Source organism: Leptodactylus fuscus, chromosome 5 (genome assembly GCF_031893055.1).
Source record: "Leptodactylus fuscus isolate aLepFus1 chromosome 5, aLepFus1.hap2, whole genome shotgun sequence".
Lineage (NCBI taxonomy): Eukaryota > Metazoa > Chordata > Amphibia > Anura > Leptodactylidae > Leptodactylus > Leptodactylus fuscus.
In genome coordinates, this window is record NC_134269.1 from 137,282,030 (window position 1) to 137,302,200 (window position 20,171).

Consider the following 20,171-nt stretch of genomic DNA (forward strand, 5'->3'; position numbering starts at 1 on the left):
ATTGTGCAACGCTTATGGTGGATGAGTATGAGGATGCGGAGGAATTGGAGAGGTTGAGTACAGACATGGAGTTTCATGTTGGGGTGCTTTACACAGGTGGGCACAAAAATGACGGCTCTACCCAGTGGTGGTTCATTTTTATCAAAGTGAGCCGGTCGGCACTCTCAGCTGACAGACGGGTGCGCTTGTCAGTGATGATGCCACCGGCTGCACTGAACACCCTCTCAGATAGGACGCTGGCGGCAGGACAGGACAGCACCTCCAAGGCATATAGGGCAAGTTCAAGCCACAGGTCCAACTTCGACACCCAATACGTGTAGGGCGCAGAGGGGTCGGAGAGGACAGGGCTGTGGTCGGAAAGGTATTCCCGCAACATGCGCCTATACTTCTCACGCCTGGTGACACTAGGACCCTCCGTGGCGGCACTTTGGCGAGGGGGTGCCATCAAGGTGTCCCAGACCTTAGACAGTGTGCCCCTCGTTTGTGTGGACCGGTGAGAACTTGGTTGCCTACTGGAGGAACTGCCCTCCCTGCCGCCACTGTCACATGCTGGAAACATCTCCATCATATTCTGCACCAATTGCCTGTGGCAAGCATTGATGCGATTGGCCCTCCCCTCTACCGGAATAAAAGACGAGATGTTGTTTTTATACCGGGGGTCAAGGATAGCAAAGATCCAGTACTGGTTGTCCTCCATGATTTTGACAATACGCTTGTCGGTTGTAAAGCACCCCAACATGAACTCAGCCATGTCTGCCACAGTGTTAGTTGGCATGACTCCTCTGGCCCCACCGGAAAGTTCAATCTCCATTTCCTCCTCATCCTCCATGTCTACCCATCCGCGCTGCAACAATGGGACGATTCGAAGTTGCCCGGAAGCCTCCTGTATCACCATCACATCATCGGACAACTCTTCTTCCTCCTCCTCCTCCTCCTCCTCCTCCATTAAACGCAGTGAAGCGGACAGATGTGTGGACCTACTCTCCAGCTGTGACGGATCGGATGCTATCCCTAACTCCTCTGTGTGATCTGAGTTATCCCTGATGTCAATCAGGGATTCTCTCAGAACACACAAGAGCGGGATTGTAAGGCTCACCATCGCATCCTCAGAGCTCACCCTCCTTGTGGACTCCTCAAAGACCCGTAGGATGTCACAAAGGTCTCTCATCCATGGCCACTCATGGATGTGAAACTGAGGCAGCTGACTTTGTGGCACCCTAGGGTTTTGTAGCTGGTATTCCATCAAAGGTCTCTGCTGCTCAACCACTCTATTCAACATCTGAAACGTTGAGTTCCAGCGTGTGGGGACGTCGCACAAAAGCCGGTGTTGTGGCACATGCAGGCGTTGCTGGAGAGATTTTAAGCTAGCAGCGGCTACTGTCGACTTGCGAAAGTGGGCGCACATGCGCCGCACTTTCACCAGTAGCTCTGGAACATTGGGGTAGCTCTTTAGGAAACGTTGCACCACTAGGTTGAAGACGTGGGCCAGGCATGGAACATGTTGGAGTCCGGCAAGCTCCAGAGCTGCTACCAGGTTCCGGCCGTTATCACAAACGACCATGCCTGGGCCCAGGTGCAGCGGCTCAAACCATATTGCCGTCTCATCGAGGAGGGCATCCCTCACCTCGGAGGCAGTGTGCTGTCTGTCCCCCAAGCTGATCAGCTTCAGCACAGCCTGCTGACGTCTACCAACGCCAGTGCTGCAACGTTTCCAACTCGTAGCTGGGGTCAATCTAACAGCGGAGGAGGAGGCGGTGGCGGAGGAGGAGGCGGTGGCGGAGGAGGAGGCGGTAGAGGAGGAGGAGGAGGGGGGTGTTCTTCTCGTGTCCCTGCCAGGAATGTTAGGCGGGGAGACGAGGTACACCGGGCCAGTTTGGGAAGCAGTCCCAGCCTCAACTACATTCACCCAGTGTGCCGTCAGTGAAATGTAGCGTCCCTGTCCGCATGCACTTGTCCACGCGTCGGTGGTCAAGTGGACCTTTGTGCAAAGCGCGGAACTAAGGGCCCGCCTGATGTTGAGTGACACGTGCTGGTGCAAGGCGGGGACGGCACACCGGGAGAAGTAGTGACGGCTAGGGACGGCATAGCGAGGTGCCGCAGTTGCCATCAGGTCCAGGAAGGCGGGAGTTTCAACAAGCCGGAACGCCAACATCTCCTGGGCCAGCAGTTTAGCGATGTTGGCGTTCAAGGCTTGCGCGTGTGGGTGGTTAGCAGTGTATTTCTGCCGCCGCTCCAATGTCTGAGAGATGGTGGGTTGTTGTAAAGAAACGCCTGATGGTGCCTTTGATGGTGCAGGAGAAGGAGATAAGACAGGACCAGGGGAGGATGAGGTAGAAGTCAACAAAGTGGCGGAGGCAGATGAAGTGGTGTCCTGGCTCGTCCTCTGGAGTGCATCGCCAGCACAGTCAGCAGTGGCAGTGGCAGAGGCAGAGGCAGAGGCAGTGGCAGTGGCGTGAACGGCAGGCGGCCTTTGTCCTGCCGTTGCTGCCTGCCACTGATTCCAGTGCTTGGATTCCAAATGACGGCGCATTGAAGTGGTGGACAGGTTGCTCTTCTCAGAGCCCCTAATCAATTTCGAGAGGCAAATTGTGCAGACAACACTATATCTGTCCTCGGCGCATTCCTTGAAAAAACTCCACACCTTCGAGAAACGTGCCCTCGAGGTGGGAGTTTTTCGGGGCTGGGTACGAACTGGAACATCTTGGGAGATTCCGGGTGTGGCCTGGCTTCGCCTAAGCTGCTGACCTCTGCCTCTGCCTCTAGCTACCCTTTTTGGTGCTGCACCTGCCTCAACATCCACACTACTTTCCCCGCTTGACATCCCCCCTGTCCAGGTCGGGTCAGTGTCCTCATCATCCACCACTTCCTCTTCCAACTCCTGTCTCATCTCCTCCTCCCGCACAATGCGCCAGTCAACTGGATGCCCTGACGGCAACTGCGTCACATCATCGTCGATGAGGGTGGGTTGCTGGTCATCCACCACCAAATCGAACGGAGATGGAGGAGACTCTAGTGTTTGAGCATCTGGACACAGATGCTCCTCTGTTAGGTTCGTGGAATCGTGACGTGGAGAGGCAGGTTGAGGGACAATGAAAGGAGCGGAGAACAGCTCTGGGGAGCAGGGACAGTTTGGGTTATTGTTCTGTAAAGCTTCGGAATTTTGGGAGGAAGGAAGACAAGACTGTTGGGTAATAGGAGGAGAGGAGGCAGAGTCTGACTGGCTGCTGGACAATGTGCTGTAAGCGTTCTCTGACAGCCATTGCAAGACCTGTTCCTGGTTCTCGGGCCTACTAAGGTTTGTACCCTGCAGTTTAGTTAATGTGGCAAGCAACCCTGGCACTGTGGAGTGGCGCAATGCTTGCTGCCCCACAGGAGTAGGCACGGGACGCCCTGTGGCTTCACTGCTACCTTGCTCCCCAGAACCATTCCCCCGACCTCGCCCACGGCCTCGTCCACATCCCTTTCCGGGAGCCTTGCGCATTTTGAATTCCTAGTTAGAAATTGGCACTGTATACCAGTAGTAAAAATTGTGGGTGCACGTAACCCCAATATATTCTTTGAATTCCCAGTCAGACACTGGCACTATATGGCAGTAGCAAGAAATGAGGGTATTTGTATTCCCAATATATTCTTTGAATTCCCAGTCAGACAATGGCACTGTATACCAGTAGTAAAAATTGTGGGTGCACGTAACCCCAATATATTCTTTGAATTACCAGTCAGAAACTGGCACTATATGGCAGTAGCAAGAAATGAGGGTATTTATAACCCCAATATATTCTTTGAATTCCCAGTCAGACAATGGCACTGTATACCAGTAGTAAAAATTGTGGGTGCACGTAACCCCAATATATTCTTTGAATTCCCAGTCAGACACTGGCACTATATGGCAGTAGCAAGAAATGAGGGTATTTGTATTCCCAATATATTCTTTGAATTCCCAGTCAGACAATGGCACTGTATACCAGTAGTAAAAATTGTGGGTGCACGTAACCCCAATATATTCTTTGAATTCCCAGTCAGACACTGGCACTATATGGCAGTAGCAAGAAATGAGGGTATTTGTATTCCCAATATATTCTTTGAATTCCCAGTCAGACAATGGCACTGTATACCAGTAGTAAAAATTGTGGGTGCACGTAACCCCAATATATTCTTTGAATTCCCAGTCAGACACTGGCACTATATGGCAGTAGCAAGAAATGAGGGTATTTGTATTCCCAATATATTCTTTGAATTCCCAGTCAGACAATGGCACTGTATACCAGTAGTAAAAATTGTGGGTGCACGTAACCCCAATATATTCTTTGAATTACCAGTCAGAAACTGGCACTATATGGCAGTAGCAAGAAATGAGGGTATTTGTATTCCCAATATACTCTTTGAATTCCCAGTCAGACAATGGCACTGTATACCAGTAGTAAAAATTGTGGGTGCACGTAACCCCAATATATTCTTTGAATTCCCAGTCAGACACTGGCACTATATGGCAGTAGCAAGAAATGAGGGTATTTGTATTCCCAATATATTCTTTGAATTCCCAGTCAGACAATGGCACTGTATACCAGTAGTAAAAATTGTGGGTGCACGTAACCCCAATATATTCTTTGAATTACCAGTCAGAAACTGGCACTATATGGCAGTAGCAAGAAATGAGGGTATTTGTATTCCCAATATACTCTTTGAATTCCCAGTCAGACAATGGCACTGTATACCAGTAGTAAAAATTGTGGGTGCACGTAACCCCAATATATTCTTTGAATTACCAGTCAGAAACTGGCACTATATGGCAGTAGCAAGAAATGAGGGTATTTGTATTCCCAATATACTCTTTGAATTCCCAGTCAGACAATGGCACTGTATACCAGTAGTAAAAATTGTGGGTGCACGTAACCCCAATATATTCTTTGAATTACCAGTCAGAAACTGGCACTATATGGCAGTAGCAAGAAATGAGGGTATTTATAACCCCAATATATTCTTTGAATTCCCAGTCAGACAATGGCACTGTATACCAGTAGTAAAAATTGTGGGTGCACGTAACCCCAATATATTCTTTGAATTCCCAGTCAGACACTGGCACTATATGGCAGTAGCAAGAAATGAGGGTATTTGTATTCCCAATATATTCTTTGAATTCCCAGTCAGACACTGGCACTATATGGCAGTAGCAAGAAACGAGGGTATTTGTATTCCCAATATACTCTTTGAATTCCCAGTCAGACAATGGCACTGTATACCAGTAGTAAAAATTGTGGGTGCACGTAACCCCAATATATTCTTTGAATTACCAGTCAGAAACTGGCACTATATGGCAGTAGCAAGAAATGAGGGTATTTGTATTCCCAATATATTCTTTGAATTCCCAGTCAGACAATGGCACTGTATACCAGTAGTAAAAATTGTGGGTGTATATAGCCCCAATTCTATTGCTAGGGGACTTGCAGGGTATTTCTGGGGTGAAGGTGGGGGGGCACACCGTTGGAACGGGTATCGGGGTATATATCGGGTATACGGGAATACACTGACAGTGTATTCCATTCAGGATCCTGGGAAAGCTGGGTTGCGGCGATTGAGCCCGTCAGTGCCACGTTACACTGACAAGCTTCTCCCTGGAATTTAGCTCTTACAAGAGCTGTTGGTTGTCTTCTCCTTCCTATCCTAGCCTGTCCCTGCCTACCCAGAATCTAAGCCCTAGCTAGCTGGACGGAAACCTCCGTCCTCGGTGAATTGCAAGCTCAGAATGACGCGAAGCTGGGCGTCGCTGTTCTTTTAAATTAGAGGTCACATGTTTTCGGCAGCCAATGGGTTTTGCCTACTTTTTTCAACGTCACCGGTGTCGTAGTTCCTGTCCCACCTACCCTGCGCTGTTATTGGAGCAAAAAAGGCGCCAGGGAAGGTGGGAGGGGAATCGAGTAATGGCGCACTTTACCACGCGGTGTTCGATTCGATTCGAACATGCCGAACAGCCTAATATCCGATCGAACATGAGTTCGATAGAACACTGTTCGCTCATCTCTAATAATCATTGAGGGAGGAATGAGAATAAGGATTCCTTATAGTAATAAGGTTGGGGATTGCTGCATTATTTACTCCTCTTGTAGTGGTTTCTATTTCCTTACATATGTGAAGGTTATTATCATGTAATGTATGAAAATCATTGTTATCCTTAAATGCTAGATATAGTTGTTAATGTTTGAAATTAGGCTGTAGTGATACATTGACAAGATGGACCCTGCACTTCAGAGGTGCAAAAAAACCAAATGGTCGGCTTGCTGCCAGAAGACAGCTCCCCAAGGTTACCATGCAGGACTGGGAATAGCTGGCTATATATGGAACTGCTTAAACTTTCTGTTTGATTGAGATGTACCATACCAATCAGGAATGAATATGACAACTTACGTTGTTGTTATCTCTCTTCCTTTCTCTGTTATTATTTAACCCCACATTGCTTTAATAAAAGTGTGTTAGTATTTCCTCCTTGGTTGAGAGAAGAACTAATACCAACATAGTGTGTCTGGTGTCATTTCCTTACTGCTGTTACTCAGCCTAATTAGAACGATGACAGTTACCCTGGATTATTAGTCAATTAGTCATATACATGGCTTTGACCTTATCACATACACAGTATAAACTTACTATTATTGTGATATTGGTGGCTGAATTTTCTTGCTCATGAAGTATTGGATGAGTGGCATACGCGTTAACTTTTCTTCTCACTGTCATATTTTATCTTTTCTCATCTGTAATATTTTGGTAATCTTTTATACATTACCTGACTATGTCTCAGGATAGAACATTGCTCATATTTTATTTGACTACAGGAAACAATCTGGATGGCAAACACAACATATAGCAAGTGTTTTTTCAGCTAAGAACTATTTGAATGTTCACTTGGTCCCTCAGGACAGGTTCTTGGTTCTATGAAAAAACAAGGATGCCTGTGCAGTGTCGCATTTAATGTAGATCTGTTTCCAAATGCTGGTGGTGATAAATGGAGGCTGTTTGTTGTATTATGGATACTTGGGCATTTTATAGTTCTTAAATGAAAATCATTCTGGCCAGCAGCAAGACATAAAACTCCATATTAGTATAGGAAATAACAAATTGAACAGCTGCTAAGCTGGAAAGAAAACTTATAGAAACATGAACAGAAACTTTTACAGCTTTTAAATCAATATACTTTTGAGCAACCAATGTGAAAACACAAAACTGAGAGAGAATTGAATCAAAATATCCAGAATTATACATTTATGAAATGTGCACAAATGCGAATATTATTGGCACACTCTTAATATTTCACATACAGTATTACCATATTATGACTTGGCTGACAATACAGAATGTACCAGAATAAAATGGGGTATTTTTATATTTGCTGAATTTTATAATCACATTTCTGAAAATGTAAAATTGCAAAGTACCAAACCCATAGTTCTGTCATGCTAGATTCAATTCTATTTTACACCAAAATCAATTTTCATATTGTATGTGTAGCAGCGTTACCAATTAGCCGCTTAGCTTAAACAGATTGTCCATTATTACATAGATTTCAATGCTTTGCAAGTAGCAAAAAATAAAAGAAGTATTCACCTGTCTGATACATCAGCGAACCATTGTTGGATCTCTGTCAGTCCTCCCAGTCTCCAATTACATGCAGACAGCATATGACCTCTGAAACTTGTGACCACAGCGGTCATGTGCCCCATTATTGGTATTGTGGTTCATTAATATAAGCCACTAATTAGCTTCAGTGATAACGTGCCATCTTCATGTAAACAGAGACCAGAAAGAAAATGAGAGCTTGGTTGTATTTTCGCAACCTGTATATTAAAAAGGTAGTCTTATACACTTTTAGTTCCATGTAGCGAGCAGCAGTCAAAAAGTGTTGCTGGTAAAACCGCAGAGGAAATGCATTTTGTTTTTTCCAGCAGCGCTTTTCACAGAAAATCTGCAGAGGCTTTCTTTGTGGACTTTCTGCTTCCATTACACCTGTAGGGAAACTGTAAGTACAATTAACATGCTGCCATTTCCAAAACTGCAATGGTTTTGGAAATCACAGCATATCCGTTGCGCATATTTTGCAACAAGGTGTGCATGGGATTCGTAATATCATGCATTTTTTTCTGCGGTGCTTCCGCTACAGCCAAACTGTGTTGTTTACTCCACATGGGGCTGAGGCCTTAGGCTTAGGTCATGTGAGAGTAAGTTGTCAGATTTGTCAGTTATCTTACCCCAGAACCGACCAGGTAGATTGCATAGCCAGACAAGGTTCATATGAGGGTGAATTGGTAAGCTGTAGAATAGGGACAAAATGAATACAAAATGGATACTGGATTCAAAATGGATACTAGTTTGCTCAAAGTCTTGATCTTATCTTCATGTAATATAATGTAAAATTACTCTGTCACAAGCTGCTAATCCACCAAATTTATCATTTATCACAAATTAAAAAATCAAAATCCACGTTTCCAAATTATTATGCACTACAGAGTTTCTAATCTATTTTATAGGTTGTAGAGAACTGAAAATGGTCATTTGTTGAATATGCAGCATTAAGAGGTAACGTACTGAAATCAAGAGCTATTTCAATCAAAAACAAGTACATGTTAGCTTAGGACTCCTACTTTGATATCAACTTCACAATCCTTGCAGCCATTTAACCTATGAGTTTTTGATTAGTTTCTGAATTTCTTTGCAGGATGTACCATGGAAGAAAGTGGTTAGTCAGAAATTCTATATACTTTGCAAAGGTCATTTTCTCACCCCTTCAGTGACCCTGAAAGGGTCTGCTAGCTCTCTTCTCTCCCCATGATTCCAGCCCAAAACATGACTCCAGCACCTCTTTGCTGATGTTGGGACATCACTAACCATCCACTAAGATAAGATAAGATAAGATAATCCTTTAATAGTCCCACAGTGGGGAAATTTCATTATGTTACAGCAGCATAGTAATACAGATACAGGATAATACATGGTAATATATTACAGACATAGACACACATATGCTGAGAAGATATACTAGGAGTCCATAGCAGCTAAGGAACAGAAGAGAAAGAAGGAAGACTTCATAGTCATAATCATTAGTTCTCTGTGCGGAGTGATCTTCGCTTGGACTGATGTAGATTATACAGCCTGGTTGCGGTTGGAAGGAAGGACTTGTGATAGCGCTCCTTCTCACACTTAGGGTGGAGCAGACGGTCACTTACAGTGCTGCCAAGTCCCATCAAGGTCCCATACATAGGGTGGGATTTGTTCTTCCGCATGGAGGTCACCACAGACAGTATCCTTCTGTCACCCACCACCTGTACTGGGTCCAAGGGGCTCCCCAGGACAGAGCTGGCCCTTCTGATCAGCCTGTCAAGTCTATTTCTGTCCCTGGTTGATATACTGCTCCCCCAGCAGGCCATACCGAAAAAGATGGCTGAAGCAACCACAGAGTTGAAGAAGGCCCTAAGAAGTGGCCCCTGGACTCCGAAGGCCCTCAGCCTCCTGAGCAGGTAGAGTCTGCTGTGGCCCTTTCTGTGCAGCGCCTCCAGGTGATCAGCCCAGTCTAGTTTATTATTGAGGAGCACACCCAGACACATATAGGTCCTGACTATCTCAATACATGTTCCTTGGATCTCCACCAGGGTTGGAGCACTTCTCCGTTTACTAAAGTTCACCACCATCTACTCCCGTGTATCTGGACCATCCAGGGTTGCACTTATAGGACTGTATCAAAATTAGTCTTCATACGTGTCTGGGATCACTGCCACAGTTTCTGCTTGAGAGCACTGGGTGGCTGAATAGTAGGTTTAGGTACAACTGCAAGCCTCTGCAGGATCCTACACCTTAAGGTTCATGGGACTCCAGAGTCACCAGCAGCTTCAGATACTTGTTTGCTGCTTTGTAATGGTATTTCAGAAGCTGGTCTCTTAATCTGATTAACTTGTCTGGCAGAAATCTCCCTCATTAAGCCTTTATCTGCACAAACCCACCTGTGCCCCGAATCAGCCACAGATCTCTTCACAGTACAATGATCAAGGTTAAGTTTTCCTGAAATATCTAATGTTTTCATACCTTGTCCAAGGCACTGCAGTATGTGATGCTTTTCGGCAGCAGAGAAATTCTTTTTGTTTCCCATTGAAACTTGTGGCCTACTTAAACCATTTATGCCTTGTGTTCCATTATTGGAACTGAAAACCAATATAACCTCCGGCATAAATGGGATAATAATATAGAAGACCCTTCTTAGGATAAGGCTATAATGTAGCAAGTCGCAGCAAACAAACACTGCGGTGGAAAAGCATCAGATTTTTTTAAGCCATGTCTTTCACAGAAAGTCCGTAGTTTTCCTCTGTGGATTTTCTGTCCCTATTATACCTATATGGAAAATGCCAGTATTTCGATAGATATAAATGACATGCTGCAATTTTTGAAAACGCAACTTTTCCACTGCAGATATTTTTCTGTAATGTCTGGATGGGATAGGCCAAAATCCCATCCACTTTGCATTTATTGTAAAACGCAATATTGTTTGCCACAGCGTTTACGATTTGCATAGTAATTTGAAACATGGTGTACACTCTCTAAATATTACAACTGATTAGTAAATCTGCGCATTGTGTAGAATTTTGGACACCTTTGCTTTGTAAGAAGGACATACTGTAGTGGAGGGTCACAAAGGTAATTAGTGGAATGGGTGCAGTCCCATGATAGGTTATTCTAATTGGGTTTATTTGCCTTGAATCTGTGCCAAAAATGCAATGGATTATGTTATATTCTTTGGAGACATACCCTAATTTATTATTTACACTGAAATCGTATGTTTGTGCAGGAGCAAAGATGTATAGTCTACTGGCCTTTTCATGGAATATAAACACTTCTCTAATACAGATTTATTTCTGTTTGATTTTGTCCTCCACAGTCCTTACATTATAACCGAATATATGGGCATCAGGAATGAGAGCTTCATGAAGGTTGCTGCAGTTGGGACATGGATGGGAGACTTTGTTACAGCCTGGATGGTAAGAATAAAAGTTTAATATTGGTATTCTGCTGAAAGAACTCTAGATTTCCACAGCTAATATTGCAATAACTTAAAAGGGTTATTGACATTATTATTGCTTCTTTAACCACTTCTGGACTGCCCATAGACTATATACGTCCGGGAAGTGGTTGCCTTGTTCTGACAGGACGTACCTGTATGTCCAGTTAGAACACAGCAGCTGCACGGAGATCGTGCAGCTGCTTTCAATGGGAGCTGGCTGTAACTTCAGCCGGAGCTCCCAGAGAGATGGCAGGGAAGATTTATTACCTCCCCTGCTATCTGGATCGCTGTGTATACAGCGCTCAATGAGCGCTGTATACACAGCTATGGACGCTGCCATAATTCAGCTGCCCTCTGACCCGGCGGACACGTGATCCGCCGGGAGCAGAGTCTTGCAAAAGCTGCTGGGTCCTACAGGACCCCAGATCAGCTCTGCATACTGTGTATACAGCGTGCAGGAGGCTGTATTTCTCCTGCAACTGGGGTTAAATGTAGCAGCCCCAGTTATAGGAGAAATCAGCCTCAAGTACAAAAAAATAAGTGATCAGATGTCCCCAAAGTTCTCTTATCACGTTATGGGAACACAATCTGGAAAAAAAAATAATAAATATATATATGTATATAATATATATAAAAAGTTTAAAAAAAATGTAAATAAAATAATAATAAAAAATAAATAATACACTAATAAAACGCCGTTATTAAAGGTTATAGCCCCACTCCCGACGACACCATAAAAAATAAAAATTACCATAACGGAGAGGAAAAATTATATTATAAAGTTTTTCAGTGACACTTTGTGTTATTAAATAAAAAAAAAATAAAAAAAAATTGAAAACCAGAAACAATTTCCCTCCTATTTTGTTTATATTTTCCTGGATATAAAAAAAATTAAAACACATTTGAAAATAAAAATAACATTAAAAAAAAGCCGTATGTGTCCTCATTGTCTCCCTCATTTCTCAGTGCAAGGTGAGTTTTATTCAAGTGATGAGTACACACAAGAATGTGAACGTTTTCGACTCAAATTAGCCTTCATCAGACTCTACAAAATCATGATAAAATACAGAAAAAAATAATGTGAGTGCATAATGGAATGTTATGTGACATCTAACCTATCATGTTGGGAATGCTCCGGTGTGGGGTGGCTTGGGGAAATACCTAGGTATCAAACCGGGTGCATACCTATATAGCATGTGACTACCAGATTGTGACTTCTATATTTAGGATTGTACATAGTTTATGATTTATTTGTGTACACACTATATGTGTTATTATGCACTCACATTTATTATTTTTTTCTGTATTTTATTATGATTTTCGTCTGATGAAGGCTAGTTTGAGCCGAAAATGTTCACATTCTTGTGTGTACTCATCACTTGAATAAAACTCACCTTGCATTGAGAAACCTGTGGGATCTCTGTTTAAACGTATGAATACGGATTGGGATCCTATCCCACTTGACTTAACCCAGTATACCACCACACCTGTTATATCTAGGATAGGATACGTTTCATCTGGAAAACCCATTTAATACCATGCACAACATAATATGGAGAGACTCGATAAAGCTAATATCTATGACTAGTTCCATTTTGATGCATGCTTTCACATTTTACAATACAAACAACAGTACAAGTGTGATCTGTATAGCCCCCTACAATCATACATCATTAATATTTGTAAAATACTTCTGTCAGTAATGTAAGACATAGTTTATGTTTTTTATACTTGTTTCTGTTAAGTGTTATTTTGACATAGCAGAAAAGACAAAGATCAAATGCAGGCAAACACATTGCAGCAGGTATGGAAATAAAGAAATTGCTGGTGGCAGATGGAGCTTATGTGCTGTCAGTTCATATGCATCGGCCTTTAATTTATGTTGTATAGTTAAGTTTATCAGATGTTCTCTTCTAGCAGGACCACAGATGGAGTAAAAGTTTAGCATAAAACTTTGGCTGCGATTCCTATTGATGCCTATGTGCGCTGTACAGGGCAGGGAGCTGGTCTTGTCTTCTTGATTCTCCTGCACTTCCATTGATTGCTGCTATTTGATTAAGGTTATGGAAACAAATTCTGCCCAGGGAGCAGATATCAGATGATAAGAAACCTGCCATGTGTTCTTGCCGCATAATGTACTGGCATTAAAGCCAAAATAAACTTTTCCCCATGAAAAATTTCATGGATTGATTTGACTTAATGCATACCTGTCCTTTCAGAGGAATGTCAGAATAAGTTGTCATGTTTGTGTATGACATAACAAATAACACAATTCCAAGCCATTATTCAACTTGTATTTTGCATTTTCCATGTTAACAGTTTCCCCCTCTTTATTCCGTTCCTATTTATTTCTACAGTTATTTCAGAACTAGTGGGTGGAGATTATGTTGTCTTTCATAGCCAGAACATGGGGAAAAAAAAACGGAGATTCTGTTCATTATGGATAGGTTCACACTACCCTTATTTAATGTCCTGTGATGGCTAACAACAGCAATGAACATTAAAGGGGCTCTATCACTAGGAAAAGTCATTTTTAACTAATCACACCTTTGCATAGCCCTTAGAAAGTCTATTTCACACCTACCTTTTGTATGTAGATTGCCTCACTGGTTTCTGAATAAGTCCGTTAATATTCATATGCTAATTAGACTAGTGCATGATAGATGGTGCACACCTCTCCTATTGTCTTCTATGGGAGACGGCTCCTGCTGCTGCTGATGACTCGCTTCCTGTTTGCTTCACACACATAGAAGATAATGGGAGAGAGGAGGCTGCTGGGAACTTCCTGTACTGGCTGGAGGCTCATTAGCATATGAATAAAAACAGACTTATTCAGAGACCACTGAAGCAATCTACATACAAAAGGTAAGTGTGGAATAGCCTTTCTAAAGCCTATGCAAGCATGTGTTTAGATAAAAATGACTTTTCCCAGTGATAGAGCCCCTTTAAGTGACAGATGCAGATGGAGCTTCTTCTGTTGGGTGTCTGTGAACATTCAACCCATGTAAAAAAAACACAATTGAAAATTGTCATGTTTTTTACTTTTCTGATGGAAGAAAAAGTGCATGCAGGAATTTTTCTTCCATTATTAAAGTAAACAAACATGATTAAAGATAGCATCTGTCATGTTGTTTACATTAGTGTCAATGGGAACGGATACAGACAAGGGAGCCCCGCTTGTGTAAGTTACTCTGCTACAGTTAATGTCTGTTGCTGTTATCCTATGACAGATCACAGTAATGGACATTAATCGCGGTAGTGTGAACAATGTTAATTTGAATAAAGAATCAGGGAGAGAGGAAAACTTATTATTTGCTGCTGCAGCATGTCTATGTATGTGTGTGTCTGTGGTTCTCTCTCATTCTGCTGCTTTACTTTCTCCCCTGTTCACAGTCTATAGACTTTTATTGCAGCATGCAGTGCACACTAATATCTATGGTAGAGCATCTAACATCTATGGTAGAGCAGGGAGCACAGAAGCCTATGGAGCAGGTCCAGTGCACAGGGTGCAAATCTAACTGACCCTAGGAGCTATTAGGGCCATGGTCCTGAGTTAGGCCCATAGGGTTGGTTAGATTTGCATTCTGTCTAGACACCTTACTGTCATTGTTCCTCCCTATTCTTTTCAAATTTATATGACTCCCAGATATCTTGGTTAAACCCACGTGTGTGGTTTGGTGTACAATACTATGGGTACTTCCACATTTGTCACATCATCTGAATGAATCAATACACCTGAAGAAAGGCGAGTTTGGCGCCCAAACCGCGTAGTGTGTGTCCGTAAATAAAGCCGTTTTCAGTGTACTAAGGAGAAGTTCTTTCACAATATCGGATGGTTGATGCATCTGTGTTGGGTCCTTTTTGTTTGCCATTATGAAGATCTTGGTATCATTTTAAAGAGGAGATTCTCATCTTTAAAATTAATCTAAAATTATCTTCATAGGCCAAATGAGTCCTGAAATACAGTACTTTAAATTGTCCTCTCCCTCCTGTCTCGGGAAGCATTAGTGAAACAGGAAGGGGGGAGGAGGAGCGGCCTGCAGCTTGCACAGAGACAGAGAAGCATTTTCTCTGTCCCTGTGCTCAACCTGTATGTGATCCCAGGAGGGGGGGGGGGAAGGATTCAGTCCCTATTACCCCCCTCCTGTCAATCAGAGAGCATACTGTACTTTTGCAGTCTGATTGTCACATACAGGTATAATGTAATTCCCCCTTGAGCTTTACTATTGGGGTATTCTTTTGTTATACCCCCTGAACATAACCAGGAAGTTTATTGGCACTGTGACCCAGACATTTACCATTGTCTAGGTCGCAGTGACAAAAAAAAAAAGTTGCACCAAACCCTTACACAACATATACGCAAAAACATGAATAAAATTTACATTTCACCCAATCCCTGTCCTGTCTATACCTGAGCTTTCTAGAGTAAAATACGCCTAATAACGATTATCACTAGAGATGAATGTATAGATTGCTAACATTTTTATAGGGGGATGGAAAATAATATTTTTATGTAAAGTCCTATTTAATTTGCATGCACAAAATGAGTTGGCGCATTTCTGCGATTTTGGCTTTTCTTTAACACCCGCCCCTGTAAATATATACATGTGTGGTGTGTATGAACTCCTCACATCTTGCAGTTTTTTAAAAAGTACAATGTGTTTGCAGAAAGGGATTTCTTGAGTCGCACTTTATTGGCAAATTAGAATTTTTGTGCAATTTTTGCTAGCAATCTCTGTTTGCTGCAACGTTGCATGAAGGTGGTTGTCTATAGGAAACATTAAGTCGTGTTTTTATATACGGTATGCTGTGTAATCTGAAAAAAGTTAGATTTTGGTGTCACAGTTTGGTAGGTGCAGTATAGATTTTTAACATATTAGTGAATAACAGTAAAATCCTGCCTGTCTTCTGTATCAGTGTTTTGGGGAGTTGTTGTAGTTGATGTTTTTGGTACATATAGTATATATACACATTGTATACACCATAAGCTATTATTTTAAATGTATATGAATGTGAGGTTGAACATGAGTTTTAGGGGCAAATATGTGTTTTAGTGCATTTATTGAAAAAATGTTTTGTGTTTGTCACAAAGTTGCATGAAGGTGGATGTGGCTATTGATGACCCATTGAGACATATGTAATCTTCAGGTTGTCTACTTTCAAAAAATATATAGAGTTTAGGGGTTCACTTGCTTTTCACGGTGTGTAATCCCTACATTTTATAGGATGATACTTTTTTTTTTTTTTTTAACATTTCTAGCTTCAAAGCAGATTTTTGTTCCTTCCAGTTCTAGCGATTTTCTGAAGACACGTGCGTGCGGGTGTAGGCCATAGTGATATGAATGAACTCTGCACATGTTGAACTCTTATTTTTAGGAGGTTTTGTGCATATAATTTATTGTTTGGTTTTCACTTTTAACAACTAATATACATTTATTTGCATTTTTTCATAAAACAGTCACTTTAAATCAAAATTGCATGAAGGTGCCTGTTCGTATACAGTACCAAGTGGCAAAACTGTGAAAATTGCTCTGGCTACTGGAGGTGCAAAATTTCCAGAGACCCTTGGCAGTGAAAGAGTTAAAAGGAGTTTTCTAGCTGCAAACTGATTTTTGATACTGATGACCTGTCCACAGAATAGGGCAGCTGCTAGTGGACAGGATGCAACACTGCTACTATTCAAGTAATAGTACTGGCACAGCATCACCATCCACTGTATAGTGGTAGTTCTGGGAAATTGCTATTGCATTATCCCAACAGGTAGCGGCTGGTATTTTACTCACTGATCCCCGCTCCTGTTGCGTTTGGCCCCTGCTTCTGCCTCCAGGGTGCAAACACTGAAGAACACTGCAGCGCCCTCTGAAGGAAGAAGTGGAGGCTATTCTGGACAGAAGTGGGGATCGGTGAGCAAAATATCAGCTGTGCCTGCTGGAATAATCCAACTGGAAGTGGCCTATTAAAAAAATGTCACCCCTCAGTTTATACCATTAGATCATAAGGTCAACTCATGGCAGGTACGGTCCTGGTTACTATGTAAGTTGCCAAATAGTGACCCCTAATAACCAGATAGTGTCCCTTAGATATTGCCTGATAGTGACTCTAATACCAAAATCCACTAGTCGGGAGCTCTGCTTGGGACAATGAGCAAAGCCAGTATCTGTAAGGTGCTGAAGAATGTGTTAGTGCTGTATAAGCAAAACCAATAAGTGAATGAGGTCGTGATGTTATTATGTCACCTGTGCCCACATTCTGGAGTCCTCTACTCTTTGCTGAGTGGGGCCCTCTTCCAAGTTTTGTTACGGGGCTCTGCAGATATGAAGCCTCTTTAGTCTGTTCCCTATTTTTATACGAGACCCCCGGTCTCTCCTGTGTTCAGTCGCTCTTGTGGACTCTTCAGTCTTCCTACAGGTAGGATATTGTGAATAGATGTGAGGACACTTATAATGTTATTGTCCCCCCCATCAGAAAGACTGAACCCCATAACACATGTAATATACTGTAGCCTGGGACAGGAGATGACATAATGGCTAGAGTTATGAGTGATCTGCTGACTGTATATGGCGCCCCCTGTCCTTCATGAGCTGCTGCCATATATATAGCTGAAAGCTGCTGCCATATATATCGCTGATTCACTCTATTACTGTATATAGATATTGGAATATACTGGAATTTTAAGCGACAACCATTACAATCATCATGGTCACTATCTAAGGACTAATTTAGACACAAGACAAAAACCACAAACACAATATAGATATGTTTAAATGTATTTTATTGGCAATATTGTAATGAAATATTACTGGCCCTTTAATTAAAATAAAGGTCACAGTGACTGAGAGGTCAGGCCTGGTGGAGAGCACAGAACTTTCTGCAATCCCCCTCTTATCCTGAGATGAAAGCCACCCACCCAATGATCCAGAGGAAGGCGATACAACCCTCACGGGGGGGGGGGGGATTCCTTCCTTACCCCAGATATGGCGAGAGGATATGTCCCTGGATCATATCTGGCCTGCTGCCTACTGGTTTCTGTCTATGTCTGTACGTCTGTCTATGGCTGTCTGTCTCAGACATCCGTGCATCTGCCTTCATGCAACCAGGAACTTGATGATTATACTTACGGTTTTGGAGCGATTCGCTGTTGAAACGCTGTCGGGAATTGAGATCTGCACATGGATCTCAATGACAAATAGTGTTTTCAACAGTGAATCGCTCCAAGACTGTAAGAATAATCATCAAGTCCCTGGTATCATTTTAAAGATGAGATTCTCTTCTTTAAAATGCATTTTAAAGCATCAAGATATGTTGATGCAGTCCAGAGATATCGGCATTAGTAGGGAGGACGTAGTAACTACGTCCTCGGCTACTGAACTGTTACCTTGGGAGCACGTATAGCTACGTGCCTGGCAGTGAAAGGGTTAAGACTATATCAATGCTGGTGGAAGTGCAGCACTGACTTCTGAAATTACTCAATATGATGGTGTTGTTGGTATATCAGGATATGGGGGCCAGGGGACCCCACTTTTAATGTTGGCCAAAGCCACACTTTATCGAAAACCGTCTCTGATTGCATTGTACTTAAAGAAAAACTGCAAAGCACTAAAAGGGTCACCTGGTCAGCAAATATTAGACTAAAACTATGTTAGCCAGCTTATATTCTTTTTTCAGATTAGCACCAGCTAGACTATGTATTGGATGTATATGGCAAAAAAATACTGAAATATTGGAGATTCGTTTTTTTAGACTGGTGGAGGCTCTACTGCTATGTATGTGTGTGTGTATATATATATATATATATATATATATATATATATATATATATATAAAGAAACGCTTAAGCAAATAATTTTTTTCAGATTAACAACAATGCTCTGTCACACTGTGTATTTGGTCATTAGAGCAGATAAAAACAAACCATGAAATAAGATTTTTTTTTTTTTTTTTTTAAGATTAGTGCAGGCTATACTGCGTATTGGGTGAACAGCAAGAAACCGCTTGTATATAACAGAGAGGTTTTTCAGATTTGCACAGGTGAAATCTGTGCATTGCTATTACAACGGCTATTGCTATTATACTTGCCCAAAAAAAGTCTATAACAAAACATTTTTCACTAACAACCTGTCTGTAAAAAGTATGTCTAAAGAATGTGTATAGAGATGAAACTTCTATTTCTCAACAGACATACACAATTAGATTATTGGCATTGAAAAGGCTAACTGTCTGTGTGTGCAGCAGCAGAAGCACGCATTCCCCCAGTCACTATGTCTATGATCTTATCCAATCTCTATTGAATTCTAGCATTAATCTGTCTGTCATTCCCTGATTCTCTTAATTCTCATAGTCATGTAACTTTTGCTGGAATTCCTATTGCTTTTTGGAACTGTAATAGCCTATAATGCAATGAGATGGAACACGTCTTCAATTACAGCACCTAAGGACTCATCACAAGTGTACACATTTTTATACTCCAGTTGGCATCAGCATTGTAAGGTCCGACTACCTCTGTCTATTGGCTAATAGGATGTCAGATGGTGCTACAGTGACACAGTGTCTCACAGACGTTGTCCTAGTCTTTGCACGCATGTATGCTCTGGTCAAACAAATTACGACAATCATTTTCTTATTGTGCAGCCATTATTTTTTTTCTAAACAAATCACCATTTGTAAGGTTTTGTTGCAGGTCAAACAATTTTGAATATTTTGGTCTAATTCTGTTTGTGACAAAGTGGCTTGCACATAATCTGACGCCTAAAACTTTAATCAATTTCTAATACCTGTAAGCTATTATTTATCTTAATAGATGTTTACATGTATGGTATATTTGTGGTAAAGTAAAAAAAAATACAATAATGATGTATTTATATTTATAAAAATCTGACACAGTGATGACAATTTGTAGCAGAAGGCAGTGACAAGCTGTAATTGCAATGACACTGTAATAGTAGTTAAAGATTTGCAGACTGAATATGCTTTACGTTTAAATGATGTGTTTTCCATCTTGTCAAGTGATCAGAGCGCACCTCGTAACATTTCCCTCAGTATGATTATATGAATTATGTGACCTAGCCTGACTGTAAATTCAATGGGCCTTTTAAGGCAGTAGTAATGTGTTGCCTGTTGTAAAATTTTATATTTTGCAGAA

At 42.0% G+C, this 20,171-nt stretch overlaps 1 protein-coding gene across 3 annotated transcripts in view; it reads left to right on the forward strand.

Annotated features, from left to right (window-relative positions):
• TMEM117 (transmembrane protein 117) overlaps nt 1-20,171 on the forward strand; it is a 223,136-nt gene that overhangs the window by 77,491 nt on the left and 125,474 nt on the right. For all 3 annotated transcript variants that reach the window (XM_075274361.1, XM_075274364.1, XM_075274362.1), the window contains one exon: nt 10,910-11,009. In XM_075274361.1, the coding sequence (XP_075130462.1) occupies nt 10,910-11,009 (100 nt within the window). The remainder of the gene's footprint in view (nt 1-10,909; nt 11,010-20,171) is intronic.